General features: G+C 40.6%; 1 protein-coding gene across 1 annotated transcript in view; it reads right to left on the bottom strand.

The window, feature by feature from the left end:
- The window catches only part of DDX10 (DEAD-box helicase 10), a 352,575-nt gene that overhangs the window by 326,686 nt on the left and 7,578 nt on the right, over positions 1-18,311 (bottom strand). Inside the window, exons 2-6 of the mRNA XM_053594940.1 lie at positions 17,318-17,378; positions 6,586-6,716; positions 5,375-5,533; positions 4,230-4,350; positions 2,134-2,323 (exon numbers count right to left, since the gene is read on the bottom strand). Coding sequence (XP_053450915.1) covers positions 2,134-2,323; positions 4,230-4,350; positions 5,375-5,533; positions 6,586-6,716; positions 17,318-17,378 — 662 coding nt within the window. The remainder of the gene's footprint in view (positions 1-2,133; positions 2,324-4,229; positions 4,351-5,374; positions 5,534-6,585; positions 6,717-17,317; positions 17,379-18,311) is intronic.

Genomic DNA, 18,311 nt, shown 5'->3' with positions numbered 1-18,311 from the left:
CATGTTGTACTAACCACACTGATAGGTGCCTAACGGTGAAAAGTCAATACTGCCATTGGACAAAATCCCCAACATTTACTTTTTTGTGTTTCCTGTGGATCTGGAACCAGAGCACTCAAGCCATCATCACATAACCTGCAGTTGTGTAAATTATGTCATTATGTTTCTGCCTTCTAAGATTTTCTGAAAGCCACATTTTTACAAGGGATGTAACTAGGTTTCAAAAATCATTTGTCTTTGTATTCAGTCTTCTCTAAAACTTTATTATCAACAAATAATAACCAACTCTGGTCTACGGATATTGGGGATAGGGATAATATGTATAATTAATTTACATAATCTACAAAAAGTCTCACAGACCATCCAACTGAAAAGTTTAAGTCTAATGAATTTTGAAAATAAGCAGGAGGCAAACAGCAGAAAGGAAAAAAAAAAAACGTAGACCGTCTTTATATTACCAAAAATTACAATCACTATCTCAACACAACTTTAAGAAATCAAAGTCTATTCCATAGTAAGCCAAGGAAAAAACTGCACCTCAAGTATCTCTTACTATTCCTATCCCAAGTTCTTGATAGCCCAAGCTATTCAGTGTCTCCAAAGTTTGTTCACTAGGATTACCAGAAGCAGAAAGTCTTAGCCTCTCTCCTCAGGCTTTTTAATCCTAGATAGCTGGGCTTCAGGGTCAGGTGGGCTTCAATACCCATATTTCTATGCAAGGATTTTCCATCAGGATAACAATTCATTTTCCAAATCTATTTAGACTAACACTTCATAGCAAGAAGAAATGATAGTCTCAAGATATGAACAGTAGGCTGGGCACGGTGGCTCATGCCTATAATCCTAGCAGTCTGGGAGGCTGAGGCAGGTGAACTGCCCGAGCTTACGGGTTCGAGACCAGCCTGAGCAAGAGCAAGACCTCATCTCTAAAAATAGCTGGGCACTGTGGCAGCACCTGGAGTCCCAGCTACTCCAGAGGCAGAGGCACAAGAATCGCTTGAGCCCAAGAGTTTGAGGTTGTTGGGACCTATGACACCACAGCACACCACTGAGGGTGACAAAGTAAGACTGTGTCTCAAGAGAAAAAAAAAAGGATATAAACAGTAGAGTTGAGTCCATACTGATACCTTCCCAACAGAATCCAGCTTACAATCACTGGCAGACATTTCTTTTAGAAATATGCAGTGATTCATATCAAATATACATACTTCCAACTGTTGTGATCAAAATACAATTTAAACATTCCCTCAACCACTTGCATAACAACATACACCTTTACACTCCCCAGTTTTTAGTGAAACCAAGACAAATAACATTGCTAGAATTTTAAACAAAAAATTCAGTTCCTAAATACTAACATATTTGATAAAAATGTGTTCCAGTGCACATTAGTACTGCATAATCCTACTGAAGAGAATGATTCCATACCCAAACAATTTTGGTAAGTGTAGCAAGCTGTATTCCACCTCCCACTGCCTTGGGCAATCACGGTATCTATGAAAACATTAAAGGTTCTGAGAAATCAAAGTAAACTGTTTCAGCTCGGTACCCGTTAACTCGGTGAGTACAGCACCAGCCACATACACCAAGGCTGGTGGGTTCAAGCCCGGCCTGGGCCAGCTTAACAACAATGACAATAGCAACAAAAAAAATAGGCGAGCATTGTGATGGGTGCCTATAGTCCCAGCTACTTGGGAGGCTAAGGCAAGAAAATTGCTTAAGCCCAAGAGTTTAAGGTTGCTGTGAGCTATGATGTCACAGTTCTCTACAGAGGGTTGACATAGTGAGACTGTCTCAAAAAAAAAAAAAAAAAGTAAACTGTTTCACTTTGATTCAGCATTTGCTGTTTATCTCATTCCCTCTCCTCTCATTATGGAAAGGTAGTTGGTAATGGTAAAATATCTGTTAACATCTCACAGAAAAATATTTCCTAGACACATTTTGGGAAATCCTGCATTATTCTTACCTTTAAAAGTATATTTAGAATTTGAGGAGTTTTAACTGATATATTTACTGTTTTGTACATCCAATAAAAACATAGTGTCTTATTTCTCAGAGAATAGAAATGTAAAATATCAAATCCTTAAACAAAAAAACAAAAAAAAAAAATTGATTAAATTAAAGAGCACCTACCTATATTTTGCTTTTTCATGAACCCACACATACTCAGGGTCTTTCAAACTCAAGCGTGCGAGGTCCTTTACAGATTTGGTTTGAGTTGCTGAGAATAGTAAAGTCTGACGTTTCCTGGGGAGATTTTCAATGATAGCATTCATGGTATCAGCAAAGCCCATATCCAAGATTCTATCTGCTTCATCGAGAACTGAAAAAGGAAAATGCAAAGTGAACTACCAGACATTAGTCTAAATGCAATGTGGCATCCTGGATTGGATCCCCAAAAAGAAGAGAGAGATTAGTGGAAAAACTAGTAAAACCTGAATAAAGCCTGGAATTTATACAACGTACCAATGTTAATGTTAGCTTTGACAAAGTGACCATGGTTACATAAGATATTAAAATCTGCGAGACTGGGTGAAAAATAGATAGCAATTCTATTACTGCAACTTTTCTATAAATCAAAAACAAAGTCCATTTAAAAATACACATTAGGTAATATCACCAAGCTAAAACAGAAAAAGTTCATTGAAAAGATGCCAATTTGACTTTTCAAAGTTATCAGAAGTGGGTATTACTTAGATTACATCTTGGTAATGGGCTGAGCACTGTGGCTCATACCTGCCATCCTAGCACTTGGGGCAGCTGAGGCAAGAGGACTGCTTCTATCCAGGAGTTCTAGACAAGCCTGAGCAAGAGCAAGACCCTGGCTCTACAAAAACAAGAAAAATTAGCCAGGCATGGTGGTGCATACTCATAGTCCCAGCAACTTGGGAGGCTGAGGCATAATCATCACATGAGCCCAGGAGTTGGAGGTTCCAGTGAGCTTATGATCCCATTGCACTCTGGCCCAGGAGATAGAGCAAGACCTTATCTCAAAAAGAAAAGTAAAAGGAAAGAAAAAGGAGGAGAAAAGTCTTGTCTTATTTCACATATAAAGGGACATATGCACTTTTTTTTGGTGGGGGGGGATAGTCTCGCTATGTCACCCTTGGTAGAGTGCTAAGACATCACAGCTCACAGCAACCTCAAACTCTTGGGCTTAAGCAATTCTCTTGCCTCAACCTCCCAAGTAGCTGGGATGATAGGCACCTGCCACAACACCTGGCTATTTTTTTTTTTTTTTTTTGAGACAGAGCCTCAAGCTGTTGCCCTGGGTAGAGCGCCGTGGCATCACAGCTCACAGCAACCTCAAACTCTTGGGCTTAAGCGATTCTCTTGCCTCAACCTCCCAAGTAGCTGGGACTACAGGTGCCCACCACAACACCTGGCTTTTTTTTTTTTTTAAGACAGAGTTTCACTTTGTTACCCTTGGTAGGCTGCTGTGGCAAAACAGCTCACAGCAACCTCCAGCTCTTGGGCTTAGGGGATTCTCTTGCCTCAGCCTCCCAAGTAGCTGCAACTACAGGTGCCTGCCACAATACCCAGCTATTTTTTTGTTGTTGCAGTTTGGCCAGGGCCGGGTTCAAACCCACCACCCTCGGTATACGGGGCCGGCACCCCACTCACTAAGCCACAGGCGCTGCCCTTTTTTTTTTTTCTTTGAGACAGAGCCTCAAGCTTTTGCCCTGGGTAGAGTTCCGTGGCGTCATAGCTCACAGCCAACTCTTGGGCTTATGCGATTCTCTTGCCTCAGCCTCCCAAGTAGCTGGGACTACAGGCACCCGCCACAATATCCAGCTATTTTTTGGTCGTAGTTATCATTGTAGTTTGGCAGGCCTGGGCTGGATTCAAACCCACCAGATCTGGTGTATGTGGCTGGTGCCTTAGCCGCTTGAGCTACAGGCACCAAGCCACACCTGGCTATTTTTTGTTGCAGTTGCCATTGTTGTTTAGCAGGCCCGAGCCAGGTTCGAACCCACCAATCTCGGTGTATGTATGTGGCTGGCACCGTAACCACTGTGCTACGGGCACCAAGTCTGCACATTCTTTTGATTTAAAAAAAAAAACTAGCTGTATTCTCTGGGTTTAGAGCCCAAATGCCAAAAAAATTTCAAGTTATTTCTCAATTTTTAATCATAATGTTTCCCCAGCATAAAATTTGTATCATTAAAATGTATGAGGGTTCTCTCCTAAATCTGAACTTTTTTTCCTTGGAAATTCATTAGACTCACCTAACATTTGGAGATTAGTAGCATGAAAAGATACTGTTTCATCCATGTGTTGAAGAAGCCGACCTGGTGTGCACACAAGTATATTTATGTTGTTGATCCTCTCAGCTTCGTGTTTCAGATCCTGAAAACAGTTGTTTCTTTTGATTACGCACCCATCACTCTAAGCAGCTTGTGTACCAAAACTAAAAAAGACATTTTCATGTGCATATCATAGCAGTTTAGATACTCTTAAAAATAAACATAACTTCTCCCTTTTATATCTGCAGCATATACAAGTTTCTGGGCTAAATAAAACTCTTGAAGTGAAGACAAAGAGCTCAAAGTTCTTCTAGATTCTTAATCATACTCAGGATTTTGAGACCAAGAAAAAATACTCAAGTGACTGCTCCAAGTCCTGATGTCCTGTTGGGTCCATCAGAACTGACTTAAACCTGGAGCTACTCCCATTCTTGAAGTCAGGGTCAAGGGGCAGTGAACAGACTCTGACACCACTCACTGTACTCTGTGGACTGAAAAAGAGCTGAGCTCTCTACATTTAGAGCTTTTCTCCTTCAGATAAGAACAGAATGTTGGTGAGCTGAGGACAGGCACATGAGTTTGTCATGCTGTACTTTCTTTAGTGTTTGCTCAGAAACTAAAGAAGTATTTATGTTCACAGTCTAGAGGAGGTTCTAGCAGATACGGGCGTAACAGGTGTATTATAAGGTAGAGCAAAAGTTGAACAGCAGGTCTTATGCTTAAAAACTTCCTCAAAACAATCTACCTTCCTTTCTTCTGCTGAATAGCAATGTTCTGAATTATTCAACATGTTAGATATCTTATTAGAAGGTCCTAGTCCTCATATGGAAATGTGGTATTTCCCAATGGATAATGATAAATAGATTTACAGGATAATTAGAGTAAATCTGTCTCAGAGAGCCTAATCATCTCAGATACCCTGACAAAAATGGACTTTCTGTTCCAGCAAAATTGACAATCAGAATCCAGATGCCGGTGATCACACCACAGTGCTACCCCCCCACCGCCCCACAAGGCCCCGTCTGAGAGGCCAGACTGTTGAAATGAAGTCTCCACCACCTCCTTTTCAACTGCTTGTACTCCAACACAGGTTTAGAAGATGGAAGGGCCAGGACAAAAGAACACACCTTTCCGCCAATGATGAGACCAGCTGAAAAGTCATGATTTTTTCCTACTTTTCGGAGAACCTCAAAGGTCTGATAGGCTAGTTCTCTCGTAGGTGATATTATTAGAACTCCCAGCCCATCTGTTGAGGTCCACTGCAGACGATACAAGGCTTCCAGCACCTCAAAAAGAACAGCAAATTCACATTAAGTCTTTACAGAAATCAGCTTATTGACCTGCATCTATGGCTTGTCCCTCCAAATCTAAGGAACTTTCCAAGCAGAAGACATACCACTCAAGTTCTATCTACTCCAAAAGAAAATATTCTGTTTCTTTTTCTTCCGTTCATCAGAATCATCTACCCCCAACTCAGAGGGAAGGGAAAAGAAACCCCAGAATATTAATAGTTGAGCTGCTGCCAGAGCCACGTAATCAGAATGGCTATCAATGAAAGGTATATGCAGGCTACAGACCATTAAGACTGACTTTAAAAATTTTATCATTTTCTGAACAATAACCACATTAAAATAAACTTTCACCTGTATAGCTGCTTATTTATATAAGTGACTTGAATTCTCTAATTTTAGAGAGACATTGCTTAAAAAAGGAAAAAAGCACTAGGATTTAAAAGAAAAGTTATTTTGCAATATTTGAAACAAAAACTAAAATAATACTTTGAGATATTTTGTAGGAATAAAAAAATGAAAAGACCAACCATATTACTGAGATGTAAGTGAACCCCTAAGAAGCTCCATTATTTTACTGCTAGGTATATAAAAGACAGGTATCAATGTCCCCAAAAAAATCAACAAATGCTCAAAGCTCCCTAAACTTAGCATATTTCAATTGTATACTAAACAGAAGTATAAAATACCACGGGTAGGCTCACAAGGGTGAACACAGAAACATCTTCCCGCCAGCCCAACCAACTGAGCAGAACCATTCTGATCTGCCGCCCTGGAGAATCCCACATGCCTCAAGAATGTAATGACTTGCCAAGGCACAATCATTCATTCATTCATGCAATAATTTACTGAGTGCCCACCTCAGGAAGTTCAATAATTTACTGATAACCTGGAAAATGTGGTAGAGAACTCTTGTCTGATAAAGTCTACATTGTATCCAGGGAAATCTAACTTGAAAACAACTCTTTATGAGAATTATTTGCATCTAGGCACAGGATATTATAAAATTATAGAGAATCTGAACCAATGTGAATAATAAATACACTTACTGGGACAAGGAAAGCCAGAGTTTTGCCAGATCCAGTCTTGGCGGCTCCAAGTACATCTTTACCTTGCAAAGCCAACCCAATGGTCTGCCTCTGTATCTCAGTTACCAAACGGTACTGGGCTTCTTGCAAACCTGGCAAAGTGGAGGAGGGGAAAATGATACTTTCAGAAAAATTCCTGTAGGGTGGTGTTACAGGCTGAATTGTGTCCCCCCACTCACCCACCCCCAAATTCCTGTATCGAAGTCCTAACCCCCAGTACCTCGGAGTGACTACACTTGGAGACAGAGCCTTTTAAAGAGGTGCTTAAGTCCAAACGAGTCCCTTAGGGTGGACTGGTGTGTTTATAAGCAGCAACGTGAACAAGGAGACACCAAGGGTCCACATGCACAAAGAACAACCACGGGAAGAGGCAGCAAGTGACTACACAAGGGTTGGTCCAGCAACCCCACTCCAGGGCGTATATCCAAGGGTGTGAAGTCAGCATGCTGAAGAGCTATCTGCACTTTATGTTCACTGCAGCACTTCACAATAGGCGAGGTATGACATCAACCTAAGAGGCCAATGAGGAATGAAGAAAACCTGGCGCATGTACACACAGGGGGTGATTAGTCACCCTTAAGAAGGAAACCCTCTCACGAGCATCACGTGAAAGAACCTGGAGGACGTGGTGTTAACTGAAATCAGCCAGGAATAGCAACACAATTAACCACATGATGTCACTTAAAAGAGGAATTCACAAAAACAGGGACAGAATGGAGGTGACCAGAGGCTGGAGGAGACATGGGGATTGGCAAGATGTGGATTAAAGGATACAAAATGTCAATTAGGAGGAATAAGTTCAGGAGATCTATTTTATATCATGATGACTACATTTAATTACAATACATGTATACTTGAAAACTGCTAAGAGTTCATTTTTTTTTTTTTTTTTTTTTTTTTTTGTAGAGACAGAGTCTCACTTTATGGCCCTTGGTAGAGTGCCGTGGCCTCGCACAGCTCACAGCAACCTCCAACTCCTGGGCTCAAGCGATTCTCTTGCCTCAGCCTCCCGAGTAGCTGGGACTACAGGCGCCCACCACAACGCCCGGCTACTAAGAGTTCATTTTAAGTGTTGTTAGCACAAAAAAGTATGAAGTAATACACTACATACATGTCAATTATGTTACATGCAAGTTAGCCTGATTTAGCCATTCTACACTACAATGCATACATTATTTCAAAGCATGTCAGACCATACATAAACACAATTTTTTTTTAGAGACAGAGTCTCACTTTTTTGCCCTCAATAGAGTGCTGTGGCATCACAGCTCACAGCAACCTCCAATTCTTGGGCTTAGGTGATTCTCTTGCCTCAGCCTCCCAAGTAGCTGGGACTACAGGCGCCCGCCACAATGCCCAGCTATTTTTTTTTTTTTTTTTTTTGTGGCAGTTTGGCCAGGGAAGGGTCTATTTAAGAAAAATAACAAGGGCAGCAAAACAGTCCTGGAACAGCATAGCCCTGCAGGAAAACCACCTCTGCCTGTACCTTGATCTGGGACTTCCACCCTTCAGATCTGTAAGAGAATCGGTTTCTGTTGTTTAAGCCACTTGGTCTGGTATTTTGTTATAAGCAGCCCTAGCAAAGAAATACAAGCAAAAATATACTCTGTTCCCTTGTGTTATGTTAACTAACATAGATTTCATTTTAATTATTCAGAGGCTCCTGGAATCTTTTTCCTTTCAACTAATGTTTAACCAGTCCAGAAAAAAATGACAATGAAAAATTATTTGATGCAAATATTGCCTATTTTTCATTGGTTTTCATGATATCAACATTTGCCCCAGCCTGAAAGTGCGCCATTCCCTCTCACAGAATTTTTGACATTAAAGGAATTCACAGTGAGTCCATATCCCTCAGCTCTTTTCTTAAAATCCTGGAAAAGTTTGGAGGAGGCAGGACACGGGTGACCCTACCTGAGCTGAAATTTTTTTTTTCCATTCCTACACTATTCTGCCTAAATGTAGGAATGGGGAGTGGCTGTGGTCTGGTATTGTTCAAGGAAAGGAATCAGGGCCGTTTTGGGTAAAGGTGCAAGAAGGAAGCAATAGCTAAATCCTGCAAAGTACCCACTTGCCACCTGGGAGCTTTGTCCTGAGTATGAGACAAGTGGTGATGGCAAGCAGGATAGACAGGCCGAGGATGTTCCCAAGGGGCAAGATAGAGGCAGTGAAGTGGGAAAGGTAGGTGTCCATTAAAAGGAGTGAGCTAGTCTTTATAGGAAGTGAAAAGAATCAGAACTACTTTTACAGAGCAAGATGGCGGCTGAGTAACAGCTTCCTTGCAAATGGGCACAGTGAGTCTAGGGAGATAAGACTCCAGGCATCTCTGGCTGGTGGGATCTGCCTACAATCATCCCATTGAGGATACAGGGAGTCAGCAAGGGACTTCTGGACCCCAAGAGGAGGACAAAAACAGTGGAAAACTGGCAAGTGCTTGCGTGTGTTCAATCGACCTAATCCCACCGGCAACCATAAGTACAAGCAGCAGTGAGAATGCAAACCGGAAAGGCCTTATCTATGAACTATTTCGGTGTTTTTGGACTTGGCACTCAGTTGAACTGCCTTGGGGAGAGCTTTAGCAGGAGTGCGAAGAACTTCGGGCATTCTCTAGGGCCCCAGACTGAGCCACTGAGCTGGGACACAGGGAGCCATTGTGAGAGAACTGCCCTGGCAAGCTCCGCCCTCAGGGTCCCAGAGCAAGGATCAGGCGGGAGCTAGTAACCTAGTGACTGAGCAGCCTAAAGGTGGGGACTGAGCTGCCTTACAGCCTTAACCCTTAGGGGAAGAGTGAGACTGGTTTTGGCACACTGGAGCCTCGGGCTGTTGTCCTAGGTAGAGTGCCGTGGCATCACAGCTCATAGGAATCTCAAACTCCTGGGCTTGGCGCCACCAGGACCTCCATAAGAGCTGCGCTACCACCCATGACCCGCAACCTGCGTCCGCCAGGCCTCCGCATGCCATGACAACGAACTGCGGGAACCACACAACCCCGCGTCCTCCCTCCTGTATCCTCCCTGCCTCCACACTGCCCCACTCGTCTGGCCAGGGATACTGGTAGCCACGTGCCCTCTGGAGCCCTCCCTGCCTCTGCACAGAGCCCTTCTCCTGGCCAGAGACTGCTGGAGCCTCGGGCTCTCTGTGCCAAAGTCACTGAGCACCAGGCACTCCCAGAACCGTGCATACCATGTCCCACCCTGTTGCTGGATCTGGATGTATCACACTCTGGAGCTAGTTCCACAACCAGAACTCACTAGCTGGGTCAGCCCCAGAGGAACTACACAGGGTCACTCCCTACAAAGATCCAGCAACAATAGAGTGATCCCGCTGGGGTCTAATCTTGGAGAGACACCTCCCCAACTCTGAGGACAGCCAGAGGCAATGGTGAAAAACAATTATGAGGCGAAATCAACAGAAAAACTCTGGCAATATGAATAATCAGAATAGATCAACAGCCCCAAGGATCAATGGGGCAAAAACAGCACAAGACCCCATGCACAAACAAATAGCTGAGATGTCAGAAATTGAATTCAGGATCTGGATAGCAAATAAGATCGAATTAGAATTCCAAGCAGTAACCCAAAAGATATCTCAAGAATTCAACAAATTCAAAGACCAAATGACCAAAGATTTTGACACATTGAGACAAGAAGTTGCAGCTCTCAAAGATCTGAGAAACACAGTAGAATCCCTCAGTAACAGAATGGAGCAAGCAGAAGAAAGGATTTCTGACATTGAAGACAAAGCTTTCGAACACTCCCAAACCCTCAAAGAAGAAGAGAAATGGAGAGCAAAAACAGATCACTCTCTGAGACAGCTCTGGGATAATTCGAAGAAAACCAATATTCGTCTCATAGGGATCCCTGAAAGCGACGAAGTGGCTTCCCAGGGCACAGAGTCTCTTCTCCATGAGATTATGAAGGAGAACTTTCCAAACATGCCAAGAGATTCTGAAATTCAGATAGCAGACAGTTTCAGAACTCCAGCATGACTCAACCCAAATAAGACATCCCCCAGACACATCATAATCAATTTCACTAAAGTTAAAATGAAGGAGAAAATTCTGAAAGCAGCCAGACAAAAGAAAACCATTACCTACAAGGGGAAGAATATTAGAATAACTGCAGAACTCTCTGCTGAAACCTTTCAAGCTAGAAGAGGATGGTCATCGACTTTTAATCTCCTAAAACAAAATAACTTTCAACCCAGGATCCTGTACCCAGCTAAACTGAGTTTCATTTATGACAGAGAAATTAAATACTTCAATGACATTCACATGTTGAAGAAATTTGCCATAAATAAACCAGCTCTCCAGGATATTCTCAGACCTATCCTCCATAAAGACCAGTGTAATCCTCCACTACAAAAGTAAACCCACCCAGAAAATTTTGATCAAATTCCAACTTCCACAGTCGCAAAAGGATTAAAAATGTCCACCGGACTCTCGAAAGCCTTATCAATATGCTGAATTAATGTGAATGGTTTAAACTGTCCTCTAAAGAGGCACAGGTTAGCTGACTGGATACAAAAACTCAAGCCAGATACCTGCTGCATACAAGAATCTCATCTTACATCAAAAGACAAATACAGACCGTATTGTAAAGTAAGTTCTTAAATGTTATTTCAATGTGTCCTGTTAGCACACCAGTGAAACCAACCCCCACATCGATATGTACTTATACTAAGCACTAGAGATCACTTTACTAAATACCAGCTCATTCTCATCCTTACAAAAACCTTATGCTTTATGACTGGCTCCATTTTCTCTGGTAAGGTAACTTTTCCGTAGAAAGTCACATAATGTTGATGAGGAAAAAAAAAAAATCCCAGCCAGGACCACTGCCCGTGGAGCTTTCTTGTTCTACCCAAGTCTACGTGGGATTTCTTCATGGATTCCACTTTCCTCCTACATCCCAAAGCTGCAGGCATTAGGGTGATTGGCATTTCCAAATGGTCCCAGTCTTCAGTGGATGTGGGCATGGGTATGAGTATACCTGGCAACGGAACAGCTTCTAGTCCAAGGCTGGTTCTCGCCTTGAGCCTTCTGCTGCCAGGACAGGCTCTGGCCACCCATGACCCTGAACTGGAATCAGCACACTGGAAATGGAATGAGTGGCTAAAGACGAATTATTGTAAAGTAAAAGTTCATAGAACCCGTGCTAATCATACAAATGCACAGCAATAAACAATGTGATAGAAAAGCACACAGCAAGCCCACCCTGTTTGGTGTTGGTTTTGAACCACATGGTGGGAGGAGGCGCTCCTCACAGTTTTTGCCTTGCAAACATTTATTCCTTGATTCCATTCACCATCAACCATGACTGCTATCACTCACTGATTCACCCAAAACTGGGCCATTACCTTGTTTTTATTAATCTTTCTTAAATGTATACATAGATCATATTTATTCCAATGTTTAATATTCTAAGAGTTTTGGGTCTTTACTTAGAAGTTCAGTAATGCTTTTGTGACCAGAAATATGACATGGGATGTTAATGCTTGCTTTTGTCAAATAGCTTATCATGAAACCGGTTTTATTAGATGTTGTTACATTGACAGTCACAGTTTTCAAGAACCTATCCACAAGGTTAAGTGAGGACTTAGTATATTGGGATTCCACATGAAGCAGACCTCTCCCGCTGCCAAGCTCTTAACTACTGTGCTAAATTTACAACATCGTATCTTTAATCAAGAGCACATCATTATGGAGCCCATGCCGTAGGCAGTATCCTAAATGTAATTTATCAAAGTAAGTAACTGAAAAGTTAGTGAAGATCAGCAGACCTCAGATCTCAAATTCACACAGCGTGTCTCAAGAAGAAAAGAAGAGACGAGACAGAAGACGAAGTTTCTAGGCAGCAGTTTAATAAAGTCAGCGTCATTTCAACGTTAACCAAGTTTATGTTTTTTTCATCTATCATTGACATTTTAACTTGACAAAGGTGTGGCAGGCCTTGAAAAATATATAGGAAACTGAACTTTTGTGTTACTGTAAAAATTAAAGACATACCAAATTAAAAAAAAAAAAAAAAGACAAATACGGACTCAAGGTGAAGGGATGGTCATCTATATTCCAGGCAAATGGAAAGCAGAAAAAAGGAGGTGTTGCAATCCTGTTCGCAGACGAAATAGACTTTAAATCAACCAAAATATGGAAGGATAAGGATGGACACTTCATATCTGTTAAAGGTAATACTCAATATGAGATCTAAATTATTAATATTTATGCACCCAACCAGAACGCACCTAAATTTATAAGAGAAACTCTAACAGACATGAGCAACTTGATTTCCTCCAGTTGCACAGTAGTTGGAGATTTTGACACCCCTTTAGCAGTACTGGATAGATCCTCCAAAAAGAAGCTAAGCAAAGAAATTTTAGATTTAAACTCAACCATTCAACATCTGGACTTAACAGACATCTACAGAACATTTCATCCCAACAAAACTGAATACACATTCTTCCCATCAGCCCACAGAACATACTCCAAAATCGACCATATCCTACAAATCTAACCTCAGCAAATTTAAAAAAATAGAAATTATTCCTTGCATCTTCTCAGACCATCATAGAATAAAAGTTGAACTCAATAACAACAGGAACCTGCATACCCATACAAAAACATGGAAGCTAAACAACCTTATGTTGAAGGATAGATGGGTTGTAGACGAGATTAAGAAGGAAATCACCAAATTTGTGGAACAAAACAATAATCAAGATATGAATTACCAGAACCTCTGGGATACTGTAAAGGCAGTCCTAAGAGGGAAACTTATAGCACTGCAAGCCTTCCTCAAGAAAATGGAAAGAGAGGAAGTTAATAACTTAATGGGACATCTCAAGCAACTGGAAAATGAAGAACACTCCAACCCCAAACCCAGCAGAAGAAAAGAAATAACCAAAATCAGAGCAGAACTAAATGAAATTGAAAACAAAAGAATTATACAACAGATCAATAAATCCAAAACTTGGTTTTTTGAAAAGATCAGTTAGATAAACCTTTCACCAACCTAAGCAGAAAAAAGAATAAAATCTCTAATTTCATCAATCAGAAATGGTAACGATGAAATAACAACAGACCCCTCAGAAATTCAAAAAATCCTTAATGAATACTACAAGAAACTCTACTCTCATAAATATGAAAATCTGAAAGAAATCGACCAATACCTGGAAGTACGCCACCTACCAAGACTTAGCCAGAATGAAGTGGAAATGTTGAACAGGCCTATATCAAGTTCTGAAATAGCATCAACTATACAAAATCTCCCTAAAAAGAAAAGCCCAGGAACAGATGGCTTTACGTCAGTATTCTACCAAACCTTTAAAGAAGAACTAGTACCTATACTACTAAACCTCTTCCAAAATATAGAAAAAGAAGGAATATTACCCAACACATTCTACGAAGCAAACATCACCTTGATCCCCAAACCAGGGAAAGACCCAACAAGAAAAGAAAATTATAGACCAATATCACTAATGAATATTGATGCTAAAATACTCAATAAGATCCTAACAAAAGGAATCCAACAACACATCAAAAAAATTATACACCATGACCAAGTGGGATTTATACCAGGGTCTCAAGGCTGATTCGATATACATAAGTCTATAAATGTAATTCAGCACATAAACAAACTAAAAAATAAGGACCATATGATTCTTTCAATTGATGCAGAAAAAGCTTTTGATAATATCCAGCATCCCTTCATGACCAGAACACTTAAGAAAATTGGTATATAGGGTGGCGCCTCTGGCTCAGTCGGTAAGGCGCCGGCCCCATATACCGAGGGTGGCGGGTTCAAACCTGGCCCCGGCCAAACTGCAACCAAAAAATAGCCAGGTGTTGTGGCAGGCACCTGTAGTCCCAGCTACTCGGGAGGCTGAGGCAAGAGAATTGCTTAAGCCCAGGAGTTGGAGGTTGCTGTGAGCTGTGTGAGGCCACGGCACTGTACCGAGGGCCATAAAGTGAGACTCTGTCTCTACAAAATAAAAAAAAAAAAGAAAATTGGTATAGAAGGGACATTTCTTAAACTAATAGAGGCCATCTACAGCAAACCCACAGCTGATATTGTATTGAATGGAGTTAAATTGAAATCATTTCCACTTAGATCAGGAACCAGGCAAGGTTGTCCATTGTCTCCATTGCTCTTTAACACTGTAATGGAAGTTTTAGCCATTGCAATTAGGGAAGAAAAGGCAATCAAGGGTATCCACATACGGTCAGAAAAGATCAAACTTTCACTCTTCACAGATGATATGATCATGTATCTGGAAAACACTAGGGATTCTACTACAAAACTTTTAGAAGTTATCAAGGAATACAGCAATGTCTCAGGCTACAAAATCAACACCCATAAATCTGTAGCCTTTATATATACCAAAAATAACCAAGCCAAAAAAACAGTCAAGGACTCTATTCCTTTCAGAGTAGTGCCAAAGAAGATGAAATATTTGGGAGTATACCTAACGAAGGATGTGAAAGATCTCTACAAAGAGAACTATGAAACTTTAAGAAATAGCTGAAGATGTTAACAAATGGAAGAACATACCATGCTCATGGCTGGGAAGAATCAACATTGTTAAAATGTCTATACTACCCAAAGCAATATATAATTTTTTTGTTTGTTTGTTTGTTTGTTTTTTGTAGAGACAGAGTTTCACTTTATGGCCCTAGGTAGAGTGCCATGGCATCACATAGCTCACAGCAACCTCCAACTCTTGGGCTTAAGCGACTCTCTTGCCTCAGCTTCCCAAAGAGCTGGGACTACCAATGCCCACCACAACACCCGGCTATCTTTTTGTTGCAGTTCGGCCGGGGCCGGGTTTGAACCCGGCATATGGGGCCGGCACCCTACCAACTGAGCCACAGGTGCCGCCCAGCAATATATAATTTTAATGCAATTCCTATTAAAGCTCCATTGTCATATTTTAAAGATCTTACAAAAATACTTCGTTTTATATGGAATCAGAAAAAACCTCGAATAGCCAAAACATTATTCAGCAATAAAAACAAAGCAGGAGGAATCACGCTACCAGACGTGAGACTATACTATAAATTGATAGTGATCAAAAAAGCATGGTATTGGCACAAAAACAGAGAAGTAGATGTCTGGAACAGAATAGAGAACCTAGAGGTGAATCCAGCTACTTACCGTTATTTGATCTTTGACAAGCCAATTAAAAACATTCAGTGGGGGGAAGATTCCCTATTTAACAAATGGTGCTGGGTGAACTAGCTGGCAACCTGTAGAAGACTGAACCTGGACCCACACCTTTCACCATTAACTAAGACAGACTCTCACTGGATAAAAGATTTAAACTTAAGACATGAAACTATAAAAATACTTGAAGAAAGTGCAGGGAAAACTCTTGAAGGAATCAGCCTGGGTAAATATTTTATGAGGAGGACTCCCCAGGCAATTGAAGCAGTATCAAAAATACTGGGACCTGATCAAACTAAAAAGCTTCTGCATAGCCAAGAACATTGTAAGTAAAGGAAACTGACAGCCCTCAGAATGGGAGAAAAATATTTGCAGGTTATACCTCCAATAAAGTCTAATAACCAGAATCCACAGAGAACTCAAACGTATTAGCAAGAAAAGAATAAGTGATCCCATCTCAGGGTGGGAAAGGGACTTGAAGAGAAACTTCTCTAAAGACAGACGCACGATCTACAGACACATGAAAAAAAGCTCATCGTCCTTAATCATCAGAGAATGGCAAATCAAAACTACTTTGAGATACCACCTAACCCCAGTAAGAGAAGCCCACATGACAAAATGCCAAAACCAGATATGTTGGCGTGGATGTGGAGAAAAGGGCACACTTCTACACTGCTGGTGGGAATGCACACTAATACGTTCCTTCTGGAAGGATGTTTGGAGAATACTTAGAGACCTAAAAATAGACCTGCCATTGGATCCTATAATTCCTTTACTAGGTTTATACCCAGAAGACCAAAAATCACAATATAACAAAGACATCTGTACCAGAATGTTTATTGCAGCCCAATTCATAATTGCTAAGTCATGGAAGAAGCCCAAGTGCCCATCGACCCACGAATGGACTAGCAAATTGTGGTACATGTATGTCATGGAATATTATGCAGGCTTAAAGAAAGATGGAGACTTTACCTCTTTCATGTTTACATGGATGGAGATGGAACATGTTCTTCTTAGCAAAGTATCTCAGGAATGGAAGAACAAGTATCCAATGTACTCAGCTCTACTATGAAGCTAAATTATAGCTTTCACATGAAGGCTATAACCCAACTATAGCACAAGACTATGGGAAAAGGGCCAAGGAAGGGGAAGGGAGTGGGGAGGTTAGGGTTGAGGGAGGGTAATGGGTGGGGCCACACCTAGGGTGCATCTTAGAATGGGTACAGGCAAAACTTACTAAATGCAGAATAACATACATACAGTAACTAAGAAAATGCCATGAAGGCTACGTTGAACAGTTTGATGAGAATATTTCAGACTGTATATGAAACCAGCACATCGTACCCCTTGATTGCACTAATGTACACAGCTATGATTTAACAATAAAAATAAATAAAAAATAAATAAAAAATAAAAATAGAAAAAAAAATTTTTTTGCCAAAATAAGATTTTTCAGGTTAAACTCTACATCTTCTCCCATTTATCAAAAATGCCAAGAAATCCAATAACACATCCCGATATCACCACATACCTACCTTTCAATGTTTTTCTGGACAAGGGGAAATCTGAAAATCTTGTAATTTCATTCACATTTATCTGGAAAAGAAGAAAAAAGGGAACAGTGTCAGATATGACAAAATAACCTACTGGATAAGTCACTTATTTCACAATGAAACCATTTTTTCTCTAGTTCATTCTGCTCATTCAGCAGAACTGAATTCAATCATCACTTCTAATTAAAAGCCATCATTCCTTCTGAAAGGAAATACTCCTTGAAAAAGCTGTCCTGAATCAAATATAAATTTGTAACCACTTCAACTGACAAGAAAAGAATTCACTCAACATACACACAAGACACACATTACCCACCTAGAACATTCTTCACCTCTAAAATGTTAACACAGTCACAGCCAACAGCATCAATTTTAGGAAGAAAATTTACTTTCAATCATCCTTCAAGGGGTTAACAGTTTAAGAAAGACCAAAATAACTACAAACCACAGACCATGATGACAATAGTTTTATATGTCCAACTTAGAGAAAAGATTGAAACTAATTGGAGAAATATATCATGTTAGCACCAATCTTGCAAAGTTTTAACTGTAAGTCCGTGGCCTATGAAATCCAACCTGATAACTATTCATTTCAGAGTTACTCATAGAAGGGTGTTATTTCAAAAATAATCAGGGGAAATGTTTTGCTTTTCCCCTGAAGCACAGTAAGTAACATTTTGCTCTTTAACTTTACATTATTCAAATGTTCATTATGATGTTCTTTATTAGCATAAACCCAATTTTCTGAATTTCATTTCAGCTGCTCAGAATTATTTTATTACAGATGCTGAATGCAAAAACTCTGCTCAGATCTGGAAACATGCTGCCAAATTATTCATGATTCACAAAAGGGAAAGGCTGCATTTGTAAGGTTCACTGATTTAAATTACACTCGAGGCAATAAAGAGTTGACAGTTGTATTTCATTTTACAATCTACACATCCTCTTTCGAGTAGCCCAGGCAGGGTTACTCTCT

This window comes from Nycticebus coucang, chromosome 6 (genome assembly GCF_027406575.1).
Source record: "Nycticebus coucang isolate mNycCou1 chromosome 6, mNycCou1.pri, whole genome shotgun sequence".
Lineage (NCBI taxonomy): Eukaryota > Metazoa > Chordata > Mammalia > Primates > Lorisidae > Nycticebus > Nycticebus coucang.
This window is presented reverse-complemented; position numbering and strand designations above follow the sequence as displayed.